General features: G+C 49.0%; 1 protein-coding gene across 2 annotated transcripts in view; it reads left to right on the top strand.

Annotated features, from left to right (window-relative positions):
- BRDT (bromodomain testis associated) overlaps positions 1–19354 on the top strand; it is a 2469968-nt gene that overhangs the window by 1660237 nt on the left and 790377 nt on the right. For both annotated transcript variants that reach the window (XM_086953938.1, XM_086953937.1), the window contains one exon: positions 10815–10921. In XM_086953938.1, coding sequence (XP_086810064.1) covers positions 10815–10921 — 107 coding nt within the window. The remainder of the gene's footprint in view (positions 1–10814; positions 10922–19354) is intronic.

Below are 19354 nucleotides of genomic sequence, written 5' to 3'. Positions count from 1 at the left end.
TCGACTTGCTGTACACTCTGGGTTCACTACTGGTTCTAGGGGCGTGGGCATCCTAGTCAGGAACTCTCTCCCTTTGGAAATAGACAACATGATCCTTGATGACAGGGGGTGCTACCCTGCTCTCACAGGGAGGTGGGAGGGGAGGACGGTCTTACTGATTTCTGTATATGTCCTGCCTGGTCTACAGACCTCGACTTTTGCTGATCTTGGGCGTGTGGTACTGGGGCTCCCAGATGGTATCCTGGTGATGGGCGGAGATTTCAATTCAGTTGTCTCCGGTAGTGTAGATCGCTACCCCCCCAGAGACCTCACTAGGTCACAGTCTTGGTTAAGTGGGTTTTTGGAGACTCTGGGTTTGGTAGACTGTTGGAGGTTGATGCATCTGGGACAGGTACAATACACCTTCCACTCTGGGGCCCACGGTAGTCTCTCCAGACTTGACTATGTTTTGATGCCGGTGGTGCAGGCCTCCTCTGTCAGGGAGATTAGACATCTGGCCCGGGGTATATCAGATCACTCCCCACTGTGGCTCCAGATCGGTACTAGTATGGGTGTCGAGGGACGGGTTGCCCCGATCAATCCCTGGTATCTTCGTAACCCCAAAACTCATGCTGAGCTGATTAAGTCCCTTGATCTGTACTTTGCTGAGAACGAGGGGTCCGTGTCCTCCTCTGTGTCACTGTGGGAGGCATTTAAGACGGTCATCCGAGGACAGGCATTATTGTTAATCGCTGGTGCCAAGAAAAGTAAGAATGAGGAGGTGGTCCGTTTAGAGACTGAAATAACTGAGCTAGAAAGGGATTTGGAACCGGGTGTGACTCGTAAAAAGCTTCATGCCCTCAGCCTCAAACAACTGGATTATAGAGCTCTGGTGACGGATGCCGCTAAAGTCATGAGTAGAGAGCAGCAGGGCAGACAGTATGATGTGGAAGATAAGGCTGGGAAACTGATTGCTTGGCTGGATAAAAAGGAGAGGGCGAGTCGTGTGGTTCCTGTGATTGAGAAACTTGATGGAGTGTGTGCGACTGATCCGACTGAGATTGTCGAGTGTTTCGCGGAACATTTCCGAAATGTCTATTCCCCAGTCTCCGATAGACCGGAGGAGGACTCCCACCTGTTGCTGCGTGACATTGCATTGCCTTGCTTGTCGGATTCAGATAGGGAATTAATGGACGCTGCATTTTCAGCTGACGAGGTGGCCCTCGCTATTCGCACTGTGCGCTCGGGCAAAGCTATGGGCCTTAATGGTCTGCCCATCGAACTCTACAAGCTGCGTCCTGACAAAATGGTGCCGTATCTCCGTGATATGTTTCTAGAGTCGCGAGACATCGGCTCCCTTCCTCGTGATCAGCATCTTGCTACCATCGTGGTGATTCACAAGGAGGGGAGACCGCGAGATCGCTGTACGTCCTACATGCCCATTTCGCTCTTGAACGCCGAACCAAAGATTCTTGCTAAGTTGCTGCAAACCGCTTGATAAAAGAAATTAGTGACTTGATTCATCCAGATCAGTCCGGTTTCATCCCACACCGTAATACAGCACTGAACCTGAGGCGCTTGCACGGTGTTCTCGCGAGGGCGGCGTCGCTGCGTGAGCCTGCCATTTTGGTTTCCTTGGACGCTACGATGGCTTTTGATACGGTGGAGTGGCCGTACCTCTGGGCCGCTCTTGCGAAATTTGGTTTTGGTCCTGGTTTCATTGGCTGGGTGAAACTTTTGTATGAGGAGCCATTGGCACAGGTGGTAGTGAATGGTCGAGTCTCTAAGCCCTTTGTTCTTGGGAGGGGTATTCGGCAAGGCTGTCCGTTATCTCCACTTCTTTTCACCCTTCCCCTTGAGCCCCTGGCTGCCTGGCTGCGATGGGAGCCTACGATGAAGGGTATTCAGTGGACCCCGAAATTCGAAGATCGCATATCGCTCTATGCTGACGACATTTTGTTGTACCTTACGTCCGCTCGTAAGTCATTGAATGTATTGTTTGATGTGCTCTCCTCGTTTGGAAGGAACTCCGGCCTTGTGATTAATTGGACCAAGTCCTGTGTCTATGTGCTTTCAGGTGATACCCCCCTTTACTGCGCCGTTGTCCCATCCAGGTGTCGCAGACGGGATTTAAGTACTTGGGGATTTTTATAACTTTAGATCCCGTGGCTCGTTATGAGCGTAATCTGCTCCCTCCTCTTCAGAGGTTAAAATCTGACGTTGTGGGCTGGCTCAGGCTACCGCTTTCACCACTTGGGCGCGCAGCTCTTTTTAAAATGATGTCCTTACCGCGATTTCTATATGCGCTTCAGAATACGTTTGATGATGTTCCGGCGATTTACTTTCGGGAGGTGGAGAGTTTGCAGAGACAATTGATCTGGGATGGATGCTCGCGTATTGCCCTCGCCAAGCTCACGCTTCCTTGGTACGACGGAGGTATAGCACTTCGGATATCAGGCGATATTATTGGGCCTCTCAGTTGAGAGCGATTAATCATGGAATGTATGGACCAGCCTCTAACCCCGCATTCGAGATGGATAAGTACTTGTTACCGGGTGGGGACTATAACAGGGCCCTTTATCCCAAAGCAGCGGGAAGGGAACTCTCGGGACCCACTAAGATAGCGGTATGAGTGTGGCATGATGCGACTGCGGCAACGGGATGGAGGGATCGACTGACCCGTGTGACTCCGCTTTATGCGTCTGAAAGACTGGGTTGCCTGTGGAAGACGAAGGGATTTGAAAAGTGGGAAATGATTGGTATTAGTAGGGTGAGTGATCTATGGGTCAAGGGTAAAATCAAGACCTTCGAGGCACTGAAGATAGAGTATGAACTGAGTGATAGGGAATTCTTCCGTTATGCACAGATTACCCACGCGTTGAGTTCGGTTTTTCCTGAGGGTACTGACATCCCCGAATCCTCCCCACTAGAAGATCGGGTGCTAGATGGCCTTTGCCCGACAGCACTATTTCTTTGATACATAAGAAATTGATTAATAATCGAACTGATCTGTTGGTGTGGCTCAGGGAGGATTGGACCAGCGACGGTTTGGAGTTGGATGACGAGGACTGGCAGTCGGCGCTATCCTCGCCGAAGGAGGTCGCGATTCCGGCCTGTCTCCGTCTCGTTCAACTTAAAATCCTACATCGGATATATGTCACTGGCCCGTGCTTGATTCATATGGGTTATTCAGTGAATGGGTTATGTAAGCGTGGTTGTGGACTGGTTGGAACCTTCCTCCATATAATCTGGGAGTGCCCGGGGGTGGTGGCATTCTGGAATTGTGTACATGCTGTGATGGAAAGAATCACGGGGTGGCATTATTGCCCGAAGCAAGGCGTTGCCTGTTGAATGTCTGGGAACTGAATGACTATGACGTGGCACAGATGCAGTGGGCGACCCTCGGGAATATGATTGCTAAGAGAGACATTGCGCAGTTGTGGGGTTCCCAGCGGCCGCCCACGGTCTTGGCATGGAAGGAGAACATGGACTGGTGTATGTTCAGGGAGAAGACGGTATATGTGGCACAGGGTAAACCCAGGAAATTGAATAAAATTTGGAGCCAATGTAACTCCTACCATGGAAATGTATGCACGCCTCCATTCGTGGAGACCCCAGAGGTTCCCCTTTCCCCCTGACCCGGCATTCCAAATGTCGTGTAGCCTTTATGATTACTGATCTTGTTTCCTCACTGGCCCCCCCCCCCTCGCATCAATGATGTTTGTATTATATTGTACTGCAGTTTCCCTCCTCCTTGAACACATGTCCGAATGTATTGTCTTATTGCCTTGTGTATAAGTTATTTTTCTTTAATAAAAAATGAAAAAATACATTGCGTTAAAGTCTGATGTGTCTTCTAGCATTTCATTGCTAGAAAATGCGGCAGATTGTTGTAAATCAGAAAACGTGCTATTTACGGTTTTAAAATCCCAATCATCGAAAAATGTACTGGAGGTAATGATATCATTTAAGGAAATTTTAAATAAAGGTGGTATTTTTAAAAGTTCGGTCGGACCAAATATGTTATAAATATTTCTAAGTGCTGTAATGTATGTCTTACTTTAATGCTCCTTGTCTACTGTAAATGTCTCAACACCTTTGGGTGATGTCATTTGTATACCATATATAATCTTTTAACACCTTTGGGTAATACCTGTGTGGCATATTATATATGTGTATGTAATAACTCTGGATTGTACTGACAACATCGGTTGTGTGCCCTGGAATGACACAATATGTTGACAGGCGTGTTCTATTCACTGATGGCAAGAGTTACTGGTGTGAAGAGAGAAAGGATTGTTCATGGGTGTGGGTTTAGTCTTGCTTGGTGGCAGCGCCCACCCATTGTTTGATGTGTCCAAAACTCAATAAAAACTGTTGATAAAATGTCATCTTTGGGTGTTGAGAATAGACAGCCAGAATGTCATCTGCGGCGTATTCATGCTTGTTTCTAAGAAGTCGATTAGCTTCAAAAACATGTTTCAGGCAACTCGATTATGTGCAAAAGTTGTGAAAAGATTTACCCATCCTTCTGAGGGAACTGCTAACAGGGATGAAGTCGCTGGATCTACTTAGACGCACCCACGCGCCCTGACGTTAGTTCTTTCTTTTTCCGGGCCAGCAATCGCAGATCCGGGAAGAGAAAGTTCCCCCCCAGTCAATTTTTGACTGAGCTTTTTCGAGGCCTTTTACCTCATTTCTTCGAGTCGACTCCTGGTGTCGTAGGGAAGCCCGGCTACAAGAACTGTGGGGACTGTCACTGCATGATGTCGGGACGAAAATGTTGTGGGAGTGGTCCCGAAAGTTGCTGGAAGTCCGGCAGTCGGCTCCACGCCATTCAAGGTTCCATTCCCATGGGAGGTCGAGGGACCGGTTGCGGAGCCGTCACCATCGTTCCTCTGGATCGAAGTCTTCGCACTCGGGGTCAGGTAAGTCGAAGCATTCCAAGAAGAAGTCGAAGAAGTGCCGTCCTCTTTGGCTTGCCCTCACCCGTCGCGGCTGAGGGTGCGGGTGGTGCCACCCCAACAGTCCGGCAGAGCCTGTGGAGTCGCTGCCGACCTACCCATATTTTACGGATCCATCGGTGACGCCTGCACAGGTGCAAGAGTTTATTGCTGCCATGGCTCGACTCTTTGGACAGTCTGGCCTTGCCGGCGCGCCTTCAGGACCCGCGGGCCCGACTGGAGGTCCTGCCCTTCCGACACCAGTGGGTCCGACCCCGGCGCCGCTGTCTGCTCTGGCCCCGGAGCTGCAGGACCTCCCTGGGTCTGGACTTAGATCCCGGCTGACACCGGTTGACCTGATCACACCTCCACTGGTGTCGACCCCACCTCTGACGTCGTCCGGTACCACCGACGATGTGGTCCCCGATTTCAGCCCTGAACAGGACGCGGCGCCGGAATGGCGTCGATCAACGCCTATTCCGACGCCGATGGGGCCTTTCTATCCCTACGTCCGTCCTCCTTATTTTTAGCCTGTTTCACAGACTTTGTGGGAAGGGGAAGACTGGGAGGGGTCTGAGGACCGTCTCGCACAACATTGCGGTGATGACCCGGACGTGGCAGAGGATTTTTGGGGATGCCAGTGGTCTAGACACCTTGCCTGACCTTGGCATGCTGTCTCCTCCTTCCATGGCTACGCAGGGGGGAGCAAGTTACGCAATGGTGTTGCATAGGGCGGCCGAGGTTCTCCACCTCGAACTCCCTACACTGGTCGTCAGGACTAACCTCCTGACAGAAGTGCTTCATCCGGCAGCAACCTCTTTGGAGCCCTTGCTGCCTTTTAATGATGCACTGTCTGACGTTCTTTTGGGCACTTGTCCAGGACCAACACAGGGGCTCCTGTGGACAGGAACGTGGCCCGATGCCATCGCCCAGCTCCAGGCGACCCCCTCTTTCTCTCCCAACACAACACCCCTGAGAGCTTGGTTGTCCAAGCCTCTGCATCTCAGAGCGCATTCCCTTCCTCACCCCCGGATAGGAAATCCAAGTAGCTGGAGTAGCTTGGCAAAAAGCTGTTTTCACCTGCCAGCTTAGGGCTGCGGTCGGTAAACACTGCATGCCTCTTGGGCTATTACTCCCACTGTGTGTGAGGCACGGTTGTGCAGGTGCTGCCCAACTGTCCGGAGGAGGACCAGAGAGTACTCGCCTAGACTATTGCAGCTGGGAGGGACGCAGCTAAGTTCACCATCTGTTGTGGGCTTAATACCGTTGACTCGCTGGGCAGGGCGATTTCCACGTGATGGCGCTTCTCCCCCACACCAGGCTGAGGACAACTGGCTTTTCGGGGGATGTCCAAAACACCTTGATGGACATGCCCTTTGCTGGCATTCACCTTTTTGGCAACAAAGCAGATAGTGCGTTGGAGCGCTTTAAGGATTCACAGGCTACGGCCAAGTCCTTGGGCCTCTCAGCCACTCGGCCTCCTCCCCCTTCTGCTTTTCGCTCCCTTCGTGGCCACGGAAGGGGTGCTCCAACATATTCATTCCAGAGACATAGGCCAGCGCAGCAACAACCTCAGCGCGGACGTGGGAACCAGCGAGGCGGTTCTGGGGGTCAGCGGGCGGGTCAGTCCACCTCCACCCCGCAGCAGCCAATTCAAAGCTTTTTTAGTCCGACCTTTCAAGATCATCAAACGCCGGTGGGCGGCAGAATTAGCCATCATCTCCCCCACTGGCTCAACATCACTTCGGACAAGTGGGTGCTGCAGATAGTCCGAAGGGGCTACTCCCTCCCCTTCAAGACTACCCCTCCAGCCATGCCACCTCGGTACCACTGCATGTCGGGGGACCATCTTGCGCTTCTTCAGCAGGAAGTCACTGCCCTCTTGGCCAAGGGGGCCATTGAGCGCGTTCCTGGGCCAGGAGTAGGTCTTGGTTGCTATTCCCACTACTTTCTGGTCCCCAAGAAGGACAAGGGCCTGTGTCCTATCTTGGCCCTCAGGGACGTCAACGGCTTCTTCCAGAAGGAGTTCAAGATGTTGACGCTTGCTCAGGTCTTGTCTGCTCTCGACCCTGGAGACTGGATGGTAGCGTTGGACAGGAAGTTTATTTTCACATCACCGTCCAGCTGGCCCACCTGCGTTATCTGCGGATAAGAGTAGGCCATGAGTATTTTCAGTTTTTGGTGCTCCTCTTCGGCCTTACCAGGGCCCTTACGGTGTTCACGAAAGTGATGGCGGTGGTGGTCGCAGCTCATCTGCGCAGATCAGGGGTTCCAGTCTTTTCCTATCTCGACGACTGGTTGCTGAAGGTGGGCTCGCCCCAGGCAGTAGTCTCTCACCTCCAGACTACGGCCAACCTCCTGCATTTGCTGGGGTTTTCCATCAACATGCCGAAGTCGCACCTGATTCCATCTCAGAAGCTCCTTCATCGGAGCGGTTCTGGACTTGGCGCCGTTTTTGGTTTATCCTCCCAAGCAGGGAGTCTGGGATATTCAGGCTATGATACCGATCTTTCAGCCTCTATCCCGGGTTTCGGTCAGGATGACCCTTCGGCTACTGGGCCTGATGGCCTCCTGCATCCTGCTGGTGGATCATGCCAGATGGCATATGCGGGCTCTGCAGTGGGACCTGAAGTTCCAGTGGACCCAGCAGCAGGGCAACCTGTCCGATCACGTCCAGATCTCGAAGGGCACTGCACAACAATTACAGTGGTGGCTCATGATTCGCGATCGGGTCAATGGCAGATCCCTCTCCCTTCCCCAACCAGAACACACAGTGGTGACGGACACTTCCCTCGTGGGATGGGGCGGCCACATGTGAAAGGCGGTGATCAGAGGCCTCTGGTCTCCGGCGTAGTCCCGACTCCATAGCAACATTCTGGAGCTTCGGGCGAACCGACTTGCACTGAAGGCATTCTTTCACTCTGTCAAGGGGAGAGTAGTGCAGGTGTTCACAGACAACACCACCACAAGGTGGTACTGCAACAAACAGGGCGGGGTGGGGTTGTGGACCCTATGTCAGGAGGCTCTGCGCCTCTGGACATGGCTGGAACATCAGGGCATTTCTCTGGTGGTTCAACACATGGCAGGTTCGCTGAACACCAGGGCGGACGAACTCAGCCGCCAGTGAATGATGGATCATGAATGGCATCTGAACTCTGACGAGGCGCAAGGTCTCTTTCAGCAGTGGGGAGAGTCTTGGTTAGATCTATTCGCCACCGAAGAGAACGCGCAAGGTCATCAGTTCTGCGCGTTGAAATTTCCAAGGCGGCACTCGCTTTTCGTCGCGATTGGAGTTGCGGTTTGTTGTACGCCTTTCTGCGTATACCACTTCTACCCAGAGTGCTCAAGAAGATCAAGCGCGACCAAGCCCAAGTCATTCTTGTGGCTCCAGACTGGTCTCGAAGAGTATGGTGTCCCGTGCTACTCAGCATGGCGATCGATCCCATGCTTCATCTGCCTCTTTGGGAGGATCTTCTGTCGCAGCAGCAGGGGAGGGTCCTCCACCTGAACATGTCCAGCCTCCACCTCCTTGCGTGGAGATTGAGTGGCGACTGTTGACGTCTTTTGACCTGCCTCCCGAAGTTTGTGATGTCATCTTGGCAGCCAGGCGTCGCTCCATTAAAACGGTATGTGCCTGCAGGTGCAATAAATTTGTGGCATGGTGCACAGCAAAGGCTGTGGATCCCCTTACTGCCCCTCTGTAAGACGTCCTCCTCTTTCTCCTTTCTTTGGCCCAGCAGAGCTCTGCTCTGGGCACTATCAAGGGCTACCTCACAGCCATTTCAGCCTTTTTACTGCTTCCAGATCAGCCTTCTCTTTTCAAGTCCCCTGTTGTAAATAGATTCTTAAAAGGCATTACTCATCTTTTCCCTCCTGTTCCTTTCATAATGCCTTAGTGGGACTTGAACCTCGTTCTAACTTATTTGATGTGTGCTCCCTTTGAGCCACTTCACAAATGTCCTCTTCGTCTTCTCATTATAAAGTTTGCTTTCCTTGTGGCCATCACCTCTGCCAGAAGAGTGAGTGAGCTCCAGGCTCTTTCTTCTAAGCCTCCATTTCTCTCAGTCCATCCGTACAAAGTTGTTCTGCGAAGTCGTCTATCTTTCCCGCCAAAGGCTGTCACTGCCTTTCACATCGGGCAGACCATCAGTTTGCCCACCTTCTTTCTGCCTCCGCATCCCTCAAAAGAGGAAGAGGCTACACAGTTTGGACCCAAAACGTGCACTCTCTTTCTATCTGAACTGCACACAACAGTTCCGGTGTATGACCAGCTCTTTGTTGGCTACGTGGGTGCCAAGAAAGGTCTGACCGTGCACTAGCGGACCATCTCTCGGTGGTTTGTTCTATGCATTAAGGCTTGTTATTCTTTGGCTAAAAGGGAGCCTCCTGTGGGGCAGCGACATGGGCTTCCCTGCACACGTTTGCTAAGCCTTACTGCCTGGACAGCCAAGTCTGGAGAGACGGCTTCTTTGACCGTTCTGTTCTCCAGGACTTTCTGGTGTGATCTTGGTTCGCACACCCTCCACCGGGGTTGGTATTGCTGGGGATCTATTCTAAGGTAAGGAATCCATCACTACATGTTTCTTTCAGGTGCACAAGTTACCTTCGGTGACGATATATCTGTAAGAAACATTAGTAGTGATAGATTGCTTACCGCCCCACCCATCCTCCCTGTTCTGCAAACTGATTTTTAGGGTTAAGGTCATCCCTTTCAGGGCCCTAGTTTCATGGCACCAGTGGTCAGTTTCTTGCATGGCTCTACGTTCCTGGCGTGGAAAGTTGTGTACAGAACGTACATCAGCGCGTGTGGGCGCTTCTAAGTTGCTCCAGCGACTTCATCCCGGAGCCAACGATGCACGCGGAGCCGCATGACAACACCTACCGACGCGCAGGGGTACTGCTGACGAAAAACTTTCCGCATCCAGTCTGAAGCCTGGGGGTAATTCTAAGGTAAGGAATCTATCACTACTAATGTTTCTTATAGATATATTGTTACCGAAGGTAAGTAACTTGTGCATTAGTATTATCTACTTTAGCAACTGTAAAGCCTTTGGATAGCCACTAGACTATCCACACACGATACCCCTTTTTGGTATAGTATATAGAAAGCCTGCTTCCTACAAAGATGCAATCAACTGTTTTGTAATGTTGCCCGCTCTCCGTTTGAACTCAATAACAGTTTTACATGTGACCCAAAAAAGTTTGGAAATGTTGTAAACATCCCCACCCTACTGTTCATAAACCATAGAATATCCCACTTCTCTTAGCCAGTTATTTTTCCATGATCTGCAAAACCTTCCATCAAGCTTCTACTAATTACAGTAGCAGACTTGTTCTGCTTAGTCCTTTTATTTTTCTGTCATCTCAGATCCCCAGTAAGCACTCTTTTGTTTTTATAGGGACTGTCCTGCCTCATGAGGAAAATTTTCCACCGTCCCTGGACATCTAACGTCACAGTTATGCATTTGTTTATCTTACATTTATTTGTTATCTATTTTGAAACAAAATAGTGGAACAAACTTGATATTTCAGAAGATCTGCTCTATTTTTGAACCTCTCAAAGTATTGTACTGCTAGAATCCAGTGTTGGTCTGTGAGGATTCAACACATGCCCGATTGTTGTGCCACCCATGCACATCAAATGTGGCAGTGCTGGGCCCTTTGGAACAATTTTAGCACTTCTCTTGTAGAGTTATACATACAGTACATTAGTGTAGTGACTGACTGTGAGCCAGCATTAGCAGGGCACATGTAGATCACACTGGTCACAAAACATAAATTTTTGTACAATGTCTATTTTGCTTTCTGATGCTTGCATTAAAACATTCTCTCAATATTTAGTTGATAAATGAGTTCATATCCAAAAGTAAATCAAGTAATTTCTTTTACTAGGTTTGGCTCCTCTATTATCCCCAATACACACTCCTCCCATGGGACAGATGCTGCTGGATGACCCATCAACTTCTCGGCCTACTTTGAGTGAGCCTATTGTGCCTGAGGTGACTATTGATGAATTGCATCACTACAATTTTAAGAGACTGGTCATAGGCCGAGTTTATGAGTGACTTAGAGGGTTAGATGCTGTTTATCGCAACTGATAAAATCTCACTCCTCTGGGTCCAGAATGTATAGTGTGCGATACATTTCACCTATTCCAAGTTTTGGGGGAATAACACACAACCTTTGGTGCTTGCCACACCAAATCCATGTGTCATTGTAAATTCTTGTTAAAGTGTGTGAACTTTATCACACATATTAATTATCAAGTGTGCTAAACTTTGCATATCTCACTAATGGTGATCCCTTTGCAAACAGAGGTTCACACAGTAGTCAGAAAATTCTGAGCCACTCATAAGCAGTATGAACATGTTAACTACACTAACTTAAAACATACCTTTTGGGGTTGAAAGAAGCACTGGGAAAGATACTAAGTTCTGCTGTTTCCGCTGCAAGCCTTTAAAACCTAGTCGATATTTTAGAATTCGAATGTAAAAGATTTGTTGGCGAGTGAGTGAGATTATAATTCTGTTGTGATGCACTGGTAAAATGTTATGTTTAACACAGAGTAACCACTGATCTATTCACGGTTAAAGAAATGAACGTGGTCTCCCTCTGAAAAGCTCTCAGTATGCTTTGAAATATGGTGGAGGTCACAGTTGCCTAAGTACTGGACGCTAAACATATCAGTTCTCAGTGGTCATGAAAGTTGAAACATTTTGTATGTGGAAAGTATTGGCATAGCCAACAGGTCTCGCCTTCTGGGTCATATACATTTTTAGCAAAGCATAAGCTAATCGTGTGTGCCTTAACATTTACTGTTAGTTCTTGTGTCACTGGTAAAGGGTCAGAGACACTGAAGCTTGTGTTTTTATTCTATTTATTGTTCATTGGAAATGCTTTTTTGTCTCTATTGGGTAAGTTTGTAATGAAGATAGAGAAGTTTCTATATGTGAATGAACAGGTGTGTTTGTAATCTGAAAGAGACAGTTATAGATTCCTTACCTTAGAATTTTCAGCCTGGATCTGGAGCATTTATTACTTGGGAGTATCCCTGTGCATCGATAGGTGGTGCCGGATGACTCTGCGTCCGTCGTCAATGTCGTGGTCACCGGGATGACATTGCGGTGCCTACTTAGACGCTGCCCCTGAGCGCTGACGTCTGTTCTTTCATTTTCTGCGCTAGCCTAGCGCAGATGCTGAGAGAGCAAGCCCTTTAGTCACTTTTTGAATACGCTTTTTTCGACATTTTGTTGACTTATTTTCGATCCGTAGACTCCTGGTGTGCAAGGGATGTCACACCGTTGGACCGGCATCAAACCATGCGAGGCCTGTCACAAACTGATGTCTGTGATGGACCCGCATCTCGTGTGCCTTTGGTGTCTGGAGCACGACTACAACCCAAAGTCGTGCTCCAACTGCCGGGCCATAAATGCAAAGTCTTTGCCGGAGCGGTCTGGAAAGCTTTTAGAGGCCCGGCAGTCTGCTTTGCGTTGCTCCCGGTCTCCCTCGAGGAGAAAGTCTCCAGACCGCTTGTGTAGCAACCCCACCTCGTCCCATTCCAAGTCTTCGAATTCCTCGGGTAAGTCGAGGCACAAGACTGAGGCGAAGAAGCACCTGCGCTCTTTGCCTTCTCCCCGTCAGTTGGCTAACACAACGTGCTATTTTTGTACCCCTGTTCATCCCTGGTGTTCCCTGTTTGCTCAGAATGTGGTGATGAAGATTGGGAGGGGTCGCTGGACCATTCAGCAGATTTGCTGGAAGAGCCAGACTGGAGAGAGGACCTGGGTGACGCCAGTGGTCTGGACACTTCTCCAGACCTTAGCATGCTTTCTTCCCCTACCGTGGCTATGGAGGAGGGAGCATCTTACGTTTTGGTGGTGCGAAGGGCAGCCAAGGCATTGGGCCTTGAGCTCCCTTCAGTGGCATTTAGGACTAATCTCCTGACAGAAGTTCTTCAGTTTACGGCAACCTCCTCTGAACCCCTCCTGCTCTTCAAGGAAGCTCTCACGAACATCCTCCTCCACATCAGGTCCAAGCCCAACACTGGGGCTCCTGTGAAAAGGACGATTGCCCTCCGCTACCGCCCGGCTCAGGGCGACAATTTTCCTCACCTAACACCCTTCCCCTGAGAGCTTGGTAGTCCAAGGCTGCATTCCCTTCTGCTACCCCAGACAGGGAATCCAAGAAGCTGGATCATCTTGGGAAGGGCATGTTCTCTTCCTCCAGCTTGGCACTGCGGTCTGCGAATACTGCGTGCCTCTTGGGCCGATACTCCCATACTATCTGTGATATTGTTGCGCAAGTGCTGCCTCAGTGCCTCAGTGCCGTTCTCTCCCAAGGAGTGGCAGATGGTGTAGTATGGTTTAGGGTCTCCTTTTGCGTGCATGTTATGTTAGTATGGCTTATTAGAAATTTAAACGCCATTTTACCTTTTGCTGCTTTTGCACACAACACTGCATAGCTATTTTTGTAAGGTAGCCTTCACTAAGGTCTACACATGAGAAAAGGTTTGTTTTTCGACATCTCTAGACACACATTGTGCCCCTAGTCTGCACATTGAGTGCTGAGCCGTCAAGGTTATCATAACATGTGAGCCTGTTTATCGGCATGTTTGTGTAACACATTCTAGACACAACATTTTGGCAGCTGTGAGCCAAGTAAGATTCTGGCACCTTTATCATAGCACACTTGCATTGATTTCACACACTTGGAAGATTCCAGGGATGCAGAGAGCCTTACTGATCCAGATGTAATTTACACTTACTGAGCAGAAAGGTAATGGGGTCCCCCAAAACAAGCCCAAGAGACCTTCTTTAGTTTATAATACAAAGTTCCTATATAGGGAGGGTGTTAAAACTAGGCGCTATATAGCCTGTTTGCACTATCATCGTAATATGATTCCTCCTTTTGTATTTTATGGAATTGTAACCATGCTGACCATAATATTCTTAATCATATGTCTGCTTATGTTGTCTAAAATACTGCGCATGAGATCACGTCGTTAAAATAAATATTTTAACCTTACCGTGTCTTTTTTACTCCTGTTGTGGACTGGTATGAGAGTATAACAAGAGTGTTCTCACTTCCCACCATTCCCAAGATGGTCCTAAGTCGCATGTTCTAGGTTGTCTAATCATTGGTTACTTTGCTATAGGACGAAGAGCTAATGTGACACTGATTGCTAGCTGGTTGGGGTTTTCTAGGTACTGAGGTGAGTTTCTGGTACACCACAATTCACTAATGTCCTGGGTCTCTGTGCACAGTTCTGTGTATGAGCAGAAATCCTTGAAACATGGCACCGACAACAAGTGTGGTCCTATTGTGAGACACTTGAGTAGTGCTTATATCCGTCTACGACCCCCCTCACTATTGTTTCCTGTTGACAATAGTGACGGATAAAACCTGCCTAAAGTTACATAGGTTTCTTCAAGCTTGATATTTTAAAACTGTTTTCTCTTTGAATTACTACCCAGTTGTGCATTTCTGTATTGCATTGTACTTCTATATTACTGTATCGATATGGCTGCGGTTGATATCCCAGCACACGGTCGTGTAGCTGTGCGGAATCACTTGCAGGAATACCCTGTTTCTTTAGAGAGACAGGCAGTGATTTTTGTGGTCTCAGCTGACGTGGTGTACCCATTTGAGTTGTTTTACACATGAGTTACATTTCCAGCGGTATATGCTGGTACTGGTGTATTTCACTCTTACACCCCTGCTGATGCTCCTGCTGCGTACACTCCATATCGGACAGTGGAAATTCCGATTTCTGCTTGGCAGCATGCCGTTTGGTTTAATGGTGCCCTCCCACACGTTATAAAGCGGTCAGACAAGGGTCGTTGTCGATCCCAGGCGCTACTTAGCCTGTGTTAGCTGCTTACACCCCGCATCCTCTAAATGGTGCGTTAACAGCTCCGCAACTAAGACCCCTATATGCCTCTGCAGTATCGGTTATTAGGGGTCTGGTTCATTACATTACCCGCAACCTCCCGGGTTCTGCCGTGCATCCAGTTGGCGGGGGCGGGCTGAAGCTTAGTCCCATCATGGTTAATGCGGTCATGGGCAAGCGTCCCCAGGATAAGGAAGAGATGCCTTTTTGGCTTGTGGAGAAATTCGACCAACTGGAAGCAGTATTCCTGAACACTAGTCCTGTGGAGAAACACAGAATCCTCACAATTAGTTTGCAGAAAGACTTCGTGTCAGACGGTTTGCAGAAAGACTTAGTGTCAGACGTAAATGAATGTACAACTTGGGGTGTGCTTTTTGCGGCAGTCTATACTAGGTGCTTTGGCACCCCGTCAATGGCTGTCCTGCCCTCTGTGATCAAGCGTGTTCAGGATGAACACGGACCAGAGGCAGCTGTGGAGTTGGGAATGCGACTCGTGGGAGCTTTTGACATGGTACGCAATCTCGTCCTTGCTAATGTCAAGGGGGACGCAGTAAGTTTCCAAGTCTCTATTGTTCTGCGCGATGTCCCCGACGCCGACAAACCCTGTCAGTTACCGAAAAATATTACAGAGGCTTGTAAGACCGTTGGCCGTAACAGTTAGGGCGTTAAGCCTTTCGCTAAGAAACAAAAACTGCAGCAAACTCAACAAGCGTCGTCTGATGAAGATGACTGCCCAAAAGTTCAGAAACAATATTGAAGTAAGAACAAAAAACAGGGGAAACCGAAACAGGGGTCTCGTCCTGCTTCACCTACACCTGCCCCTGCTGAGTGTACATATGAGTTGCGTGACCGCAGCACTATTAAGTCACCTGATAGGTTTCAGATTCCTGAACAACGTTCTCCTCGCTCTTTGCAGGAAACATCGGTAACAACCACCAGTGGAGGAGGTGAAGCAGAGGTCAAGGTGCCCAACAGAGCTGTGAGCAGCCTCGCAAGGCTGACGGAAAAGGCAAGCAGGACAAGCCACCGCGTCAAAGGCCCCAGTTTCAGAAGAAAGTTGCTGCGGTAACAGCGAGATATGCCACAGATAGTGAGAACGCAGCTCCGGAATCTGACATGGGCGCTGACGCTGTTGGACATCGCGGCGGAGATTACCATAATTCGAGAAGCGTTGCTTACACTACTTAAGGTAACAGCGACTGACACCTTTGTTGTAGTTGAGACAGCTGACACTAGAGTGGCTCCCCCAGACAGGCTTTATGAAATTGTCCTTATGATTGAAGGTGACATAGAACGTACCATAAAAGGTTTTTTTGGGGAAAATCTAACAATTACCCATGATATTTTGTTGGCGGAGGTCGACTGGCCCCTACCTTTTATCTTAACTGCTCCACAATGGGAGGAGGTGATCTTCCCCGCTTTCGCGCACACAGTGCAGAAGTAGCAGGCTCTGCAGTTTGCAGAAGATTGGGCTAAGGCCCTTGCGCCGGCGTTGTACCGTACTCACTGTGGATGGGACAAATTTTCCCCACAACATGAGATTCCCTTGCGGTCGATGCCACAGCCTCAACCCCAATACCCCATGCGATGTGAAGCAAAAGCCTCCGTTGCAGAAATCCTTGAACAGTTGGAATATCAACGTGTAATTGAAATGTCTGTGTCTCCGATGAATAACCCACTTTTTACTGTGACCAAGCCAGATGGCTCGTACCGTTTGGTATTGGATTACCGCCACTTAAACACACATTGTATTACGTGCGCAGTGCAGAATACTCACAGTTCTGCTCTTGTGGATAGTCTCGTGCTTAAAAGGTTCAAAACCACACTTGACATATCCAAAGGTTTTTTTGCCCACAATCTGTCCCCTCTTAGTAGTCAATGGACGGCTTTTACAAGTGGTGGCAAACAGGGCCAATCCTTCGTTTGGCTATGGGCTACAAGAATAGTCCAGGCGTTTCTGCTGCCCGCATTGTCTCTCTCTTGGAAAGACTCTACGCAGATGCATGTACGTATGTGGATGACATTTATCTCACAGATGACGAGTTATGGACGCATCTGTGCCTTGTTGACCGCATAATTTGCTGTTTTGCGGACTTTAGCTATAAATTTAACTTTAAATTCACATATTGCCGAGTACACAGTGTTGTTTCTGGGATACAAGCTCAACAATGAAGGTCGAGGTTTAACTCCTCACTTCTTGGAGAAATGTGTGCTTTTGCGAGCTTCCACAACACTGAAAAAGCTACAATCATTGCTGGGCTTTTTGAATTTCGGTTGTACCTACATTCCTGAATATGCCCAGCTTCTCAAGCCGCTTTATGCGTTGATACAACCAACTTTTTCCAAATCGTGCTGGCTGCCAGAACATTCAGTGCATCTTGCAATCTTTGCAGGCTGATCTCCTGGAATCTAAATTCTTATTGACTCGTGATAATCACAACAACCTGGTGATAAGAATCGTGCCAGGGGCGGTGGGTTTCACGTACCTCACTTTTAATGAGGGTAACACAGTCCCTATTGCTTACAAGTCACACTTGTACACTTCGGCTGAGTTGCGGTTTTCCACTGTGGAAAAAGTTTTGACAGCCATGCAAATGGCGATTCTTAAGGAACGTGCACTGTCGTAAGGGAAAACGCATTTTGGTTGTTACTCCGTATCCTGCCTTGGAGGCAGTGACGAAAGCCATTGTACCGAATTCCAAAGCTTTGCACCCTGGGTGGATACAATGGGCCACATCCTTGACATCGCCGGATGTCACGTTTGTGAGGAATTGGCCTGATATGCAGTGCTCACTATTCTAGTGATCACTATGTATCAGTCCAAATGACCCTTATTGATGATTGGTTGTAAGTCAACCGTAGACCAGCTATCCTAGTAGCATGGACAAGAGCAGTCTTTAGGCTAGACTCTAGAGGGCGTGTTAAGCCAGCTGGTATACCATCACATATACCCCTTGAACACCAAGTGAAAGGACACCACACAAGTTGTTATGAAAATAAAAGGATATTTATTTAGAACACAACAGCCCTGGACTCTTTATGAGGACAGGGCGCTAAGCACAATACAAAGCTCTTAAAGAAATACTGAAAGTCGCACAATTTACACAAATGCCCGAGGGGCACGAAAAACCATATACTCTAAAAGTGGAATGCGAAATACTAGCAGGTAAGTAACTAGTCTCAAAGGCTTTTGGATCGCTAGGACTGGACTACTGAACCTTCAGATTACGAGCAGGAGGCCTAGGGAGATCGGGTGCAGAGTGTGCACTCTCACGCGGGATGCGGGACAAAGTCTATGGATGCTAGATTTCGTAAAGTTAGTGTAATCGGACGAATCCGACTAGGTAGAGCTGAAACGAAAAAGGATCTGGACACTTAGATAGTTAAGCTATGCTGGAGCACCGAAATGCTCAGGTTACCTAGCCCAGGGGCTGCGGCTGCATAGGGCTGAAAAGACGTCGGGAATCCTCGTTGCAGTCTATGGAGCCTGAAAGAAGAAGTTGCTGGCAGGCGACCAGTGATGAAGTTCGATGTGATCCAAGCCTGGATCGGTGATGGAGGATACCTGTTAGCAGAGGGGACCAAGTTCTGAATCACTAGCCAGTGATTAGATGGGCACCAGGATGGCATCGGACGAAGTCACCTCGACCAGGTGAGTGGGCGACGCTGTGCTCTGCAGTCTCTCGGACCAGGAGGCGTTGTCGGCGACCAGGATGGAGGTGCGAGCTGTCCCACGAAGGTATCTGCTGTCGACGTCGCTGGACCCAGGATTGGGGCACCAACTCTTGGCAAATGCAAGCCCACGCGGTGGACTCAAAATGGCGTCTGGAGTGGGCCAGGAGGGTCCGGGATGCTCCTCTGTTGGAGGGGAGCAAGGGCCAGTCTGGAGCAACAAGACCAGCGTTGGAAATGTCGTCGTTTGTCGTCAGGAGGGCTACAAGCCAGCAGGCAAGTAGCCGGACAACGCGGTGAGCAGCAAAGAGCAGAAAGGCCCCACGCAGATCTCGTGGATGCTGGGTGTGAGAAGTTGGCCTGATATATAATGTTCACTATTCTAGTGAGCACTTTGTATCAGTCCAAACAACCCTTATGGTGATTGGTTGTAAGTCAACCTTATAGACCAGCTATCCTAGTAGCGTGGATATGAGCAGTCTTCGGGCTAAACTCTAGAGGGCGTGTTAAGCCAGCTGTTATACCATCACATATACCCCTTGAACACCAAGTGAAAGGACACCACACAAGTGTTATGAAAATAAACCACAACAGCCCTGTACTCTTTATGAGGACAGGGTACTAAGCACACAACAAAAACTCTTACGAAAATACTTCAAGTTGCACAATTTACACAAATGCCCGAGGGACACGAAAAACCATATACTATGAAAGTGGAATGCGAAATTACTAGCAGGTAAGTACTGTACTAATAGGCTTTGGAATCGCTAGGACTACGTTACTGAACCTTCAGATTACTAGTAGGAGGCCTAGGGGACTCGGGTGCAGAGTGTGCACTCTCACGCGGGATGCGGGACAAAGTCTATGGAGG

The sequence above is a fragment of the Lissotriton vulgaris genome, chromosome 1_1 (assembly GCF_964263255.1).
Source record: "Lissotriton vulgaris chromosome 1_1, aLisVul1.2, whole genome shotgun sequence".
Classification (NCBI taxonomy): domain Eukaryota; kingdom Metazoa; phylum Chordata; class Amphibia; order Caudata; family Salamandridae; genus Lissotriton; species Lissotriton vulgaris.
Note: the sequence above shows the minus strand (reverse complement) of the source record. Positions and strands in the feature narration are given on the sequence as shown.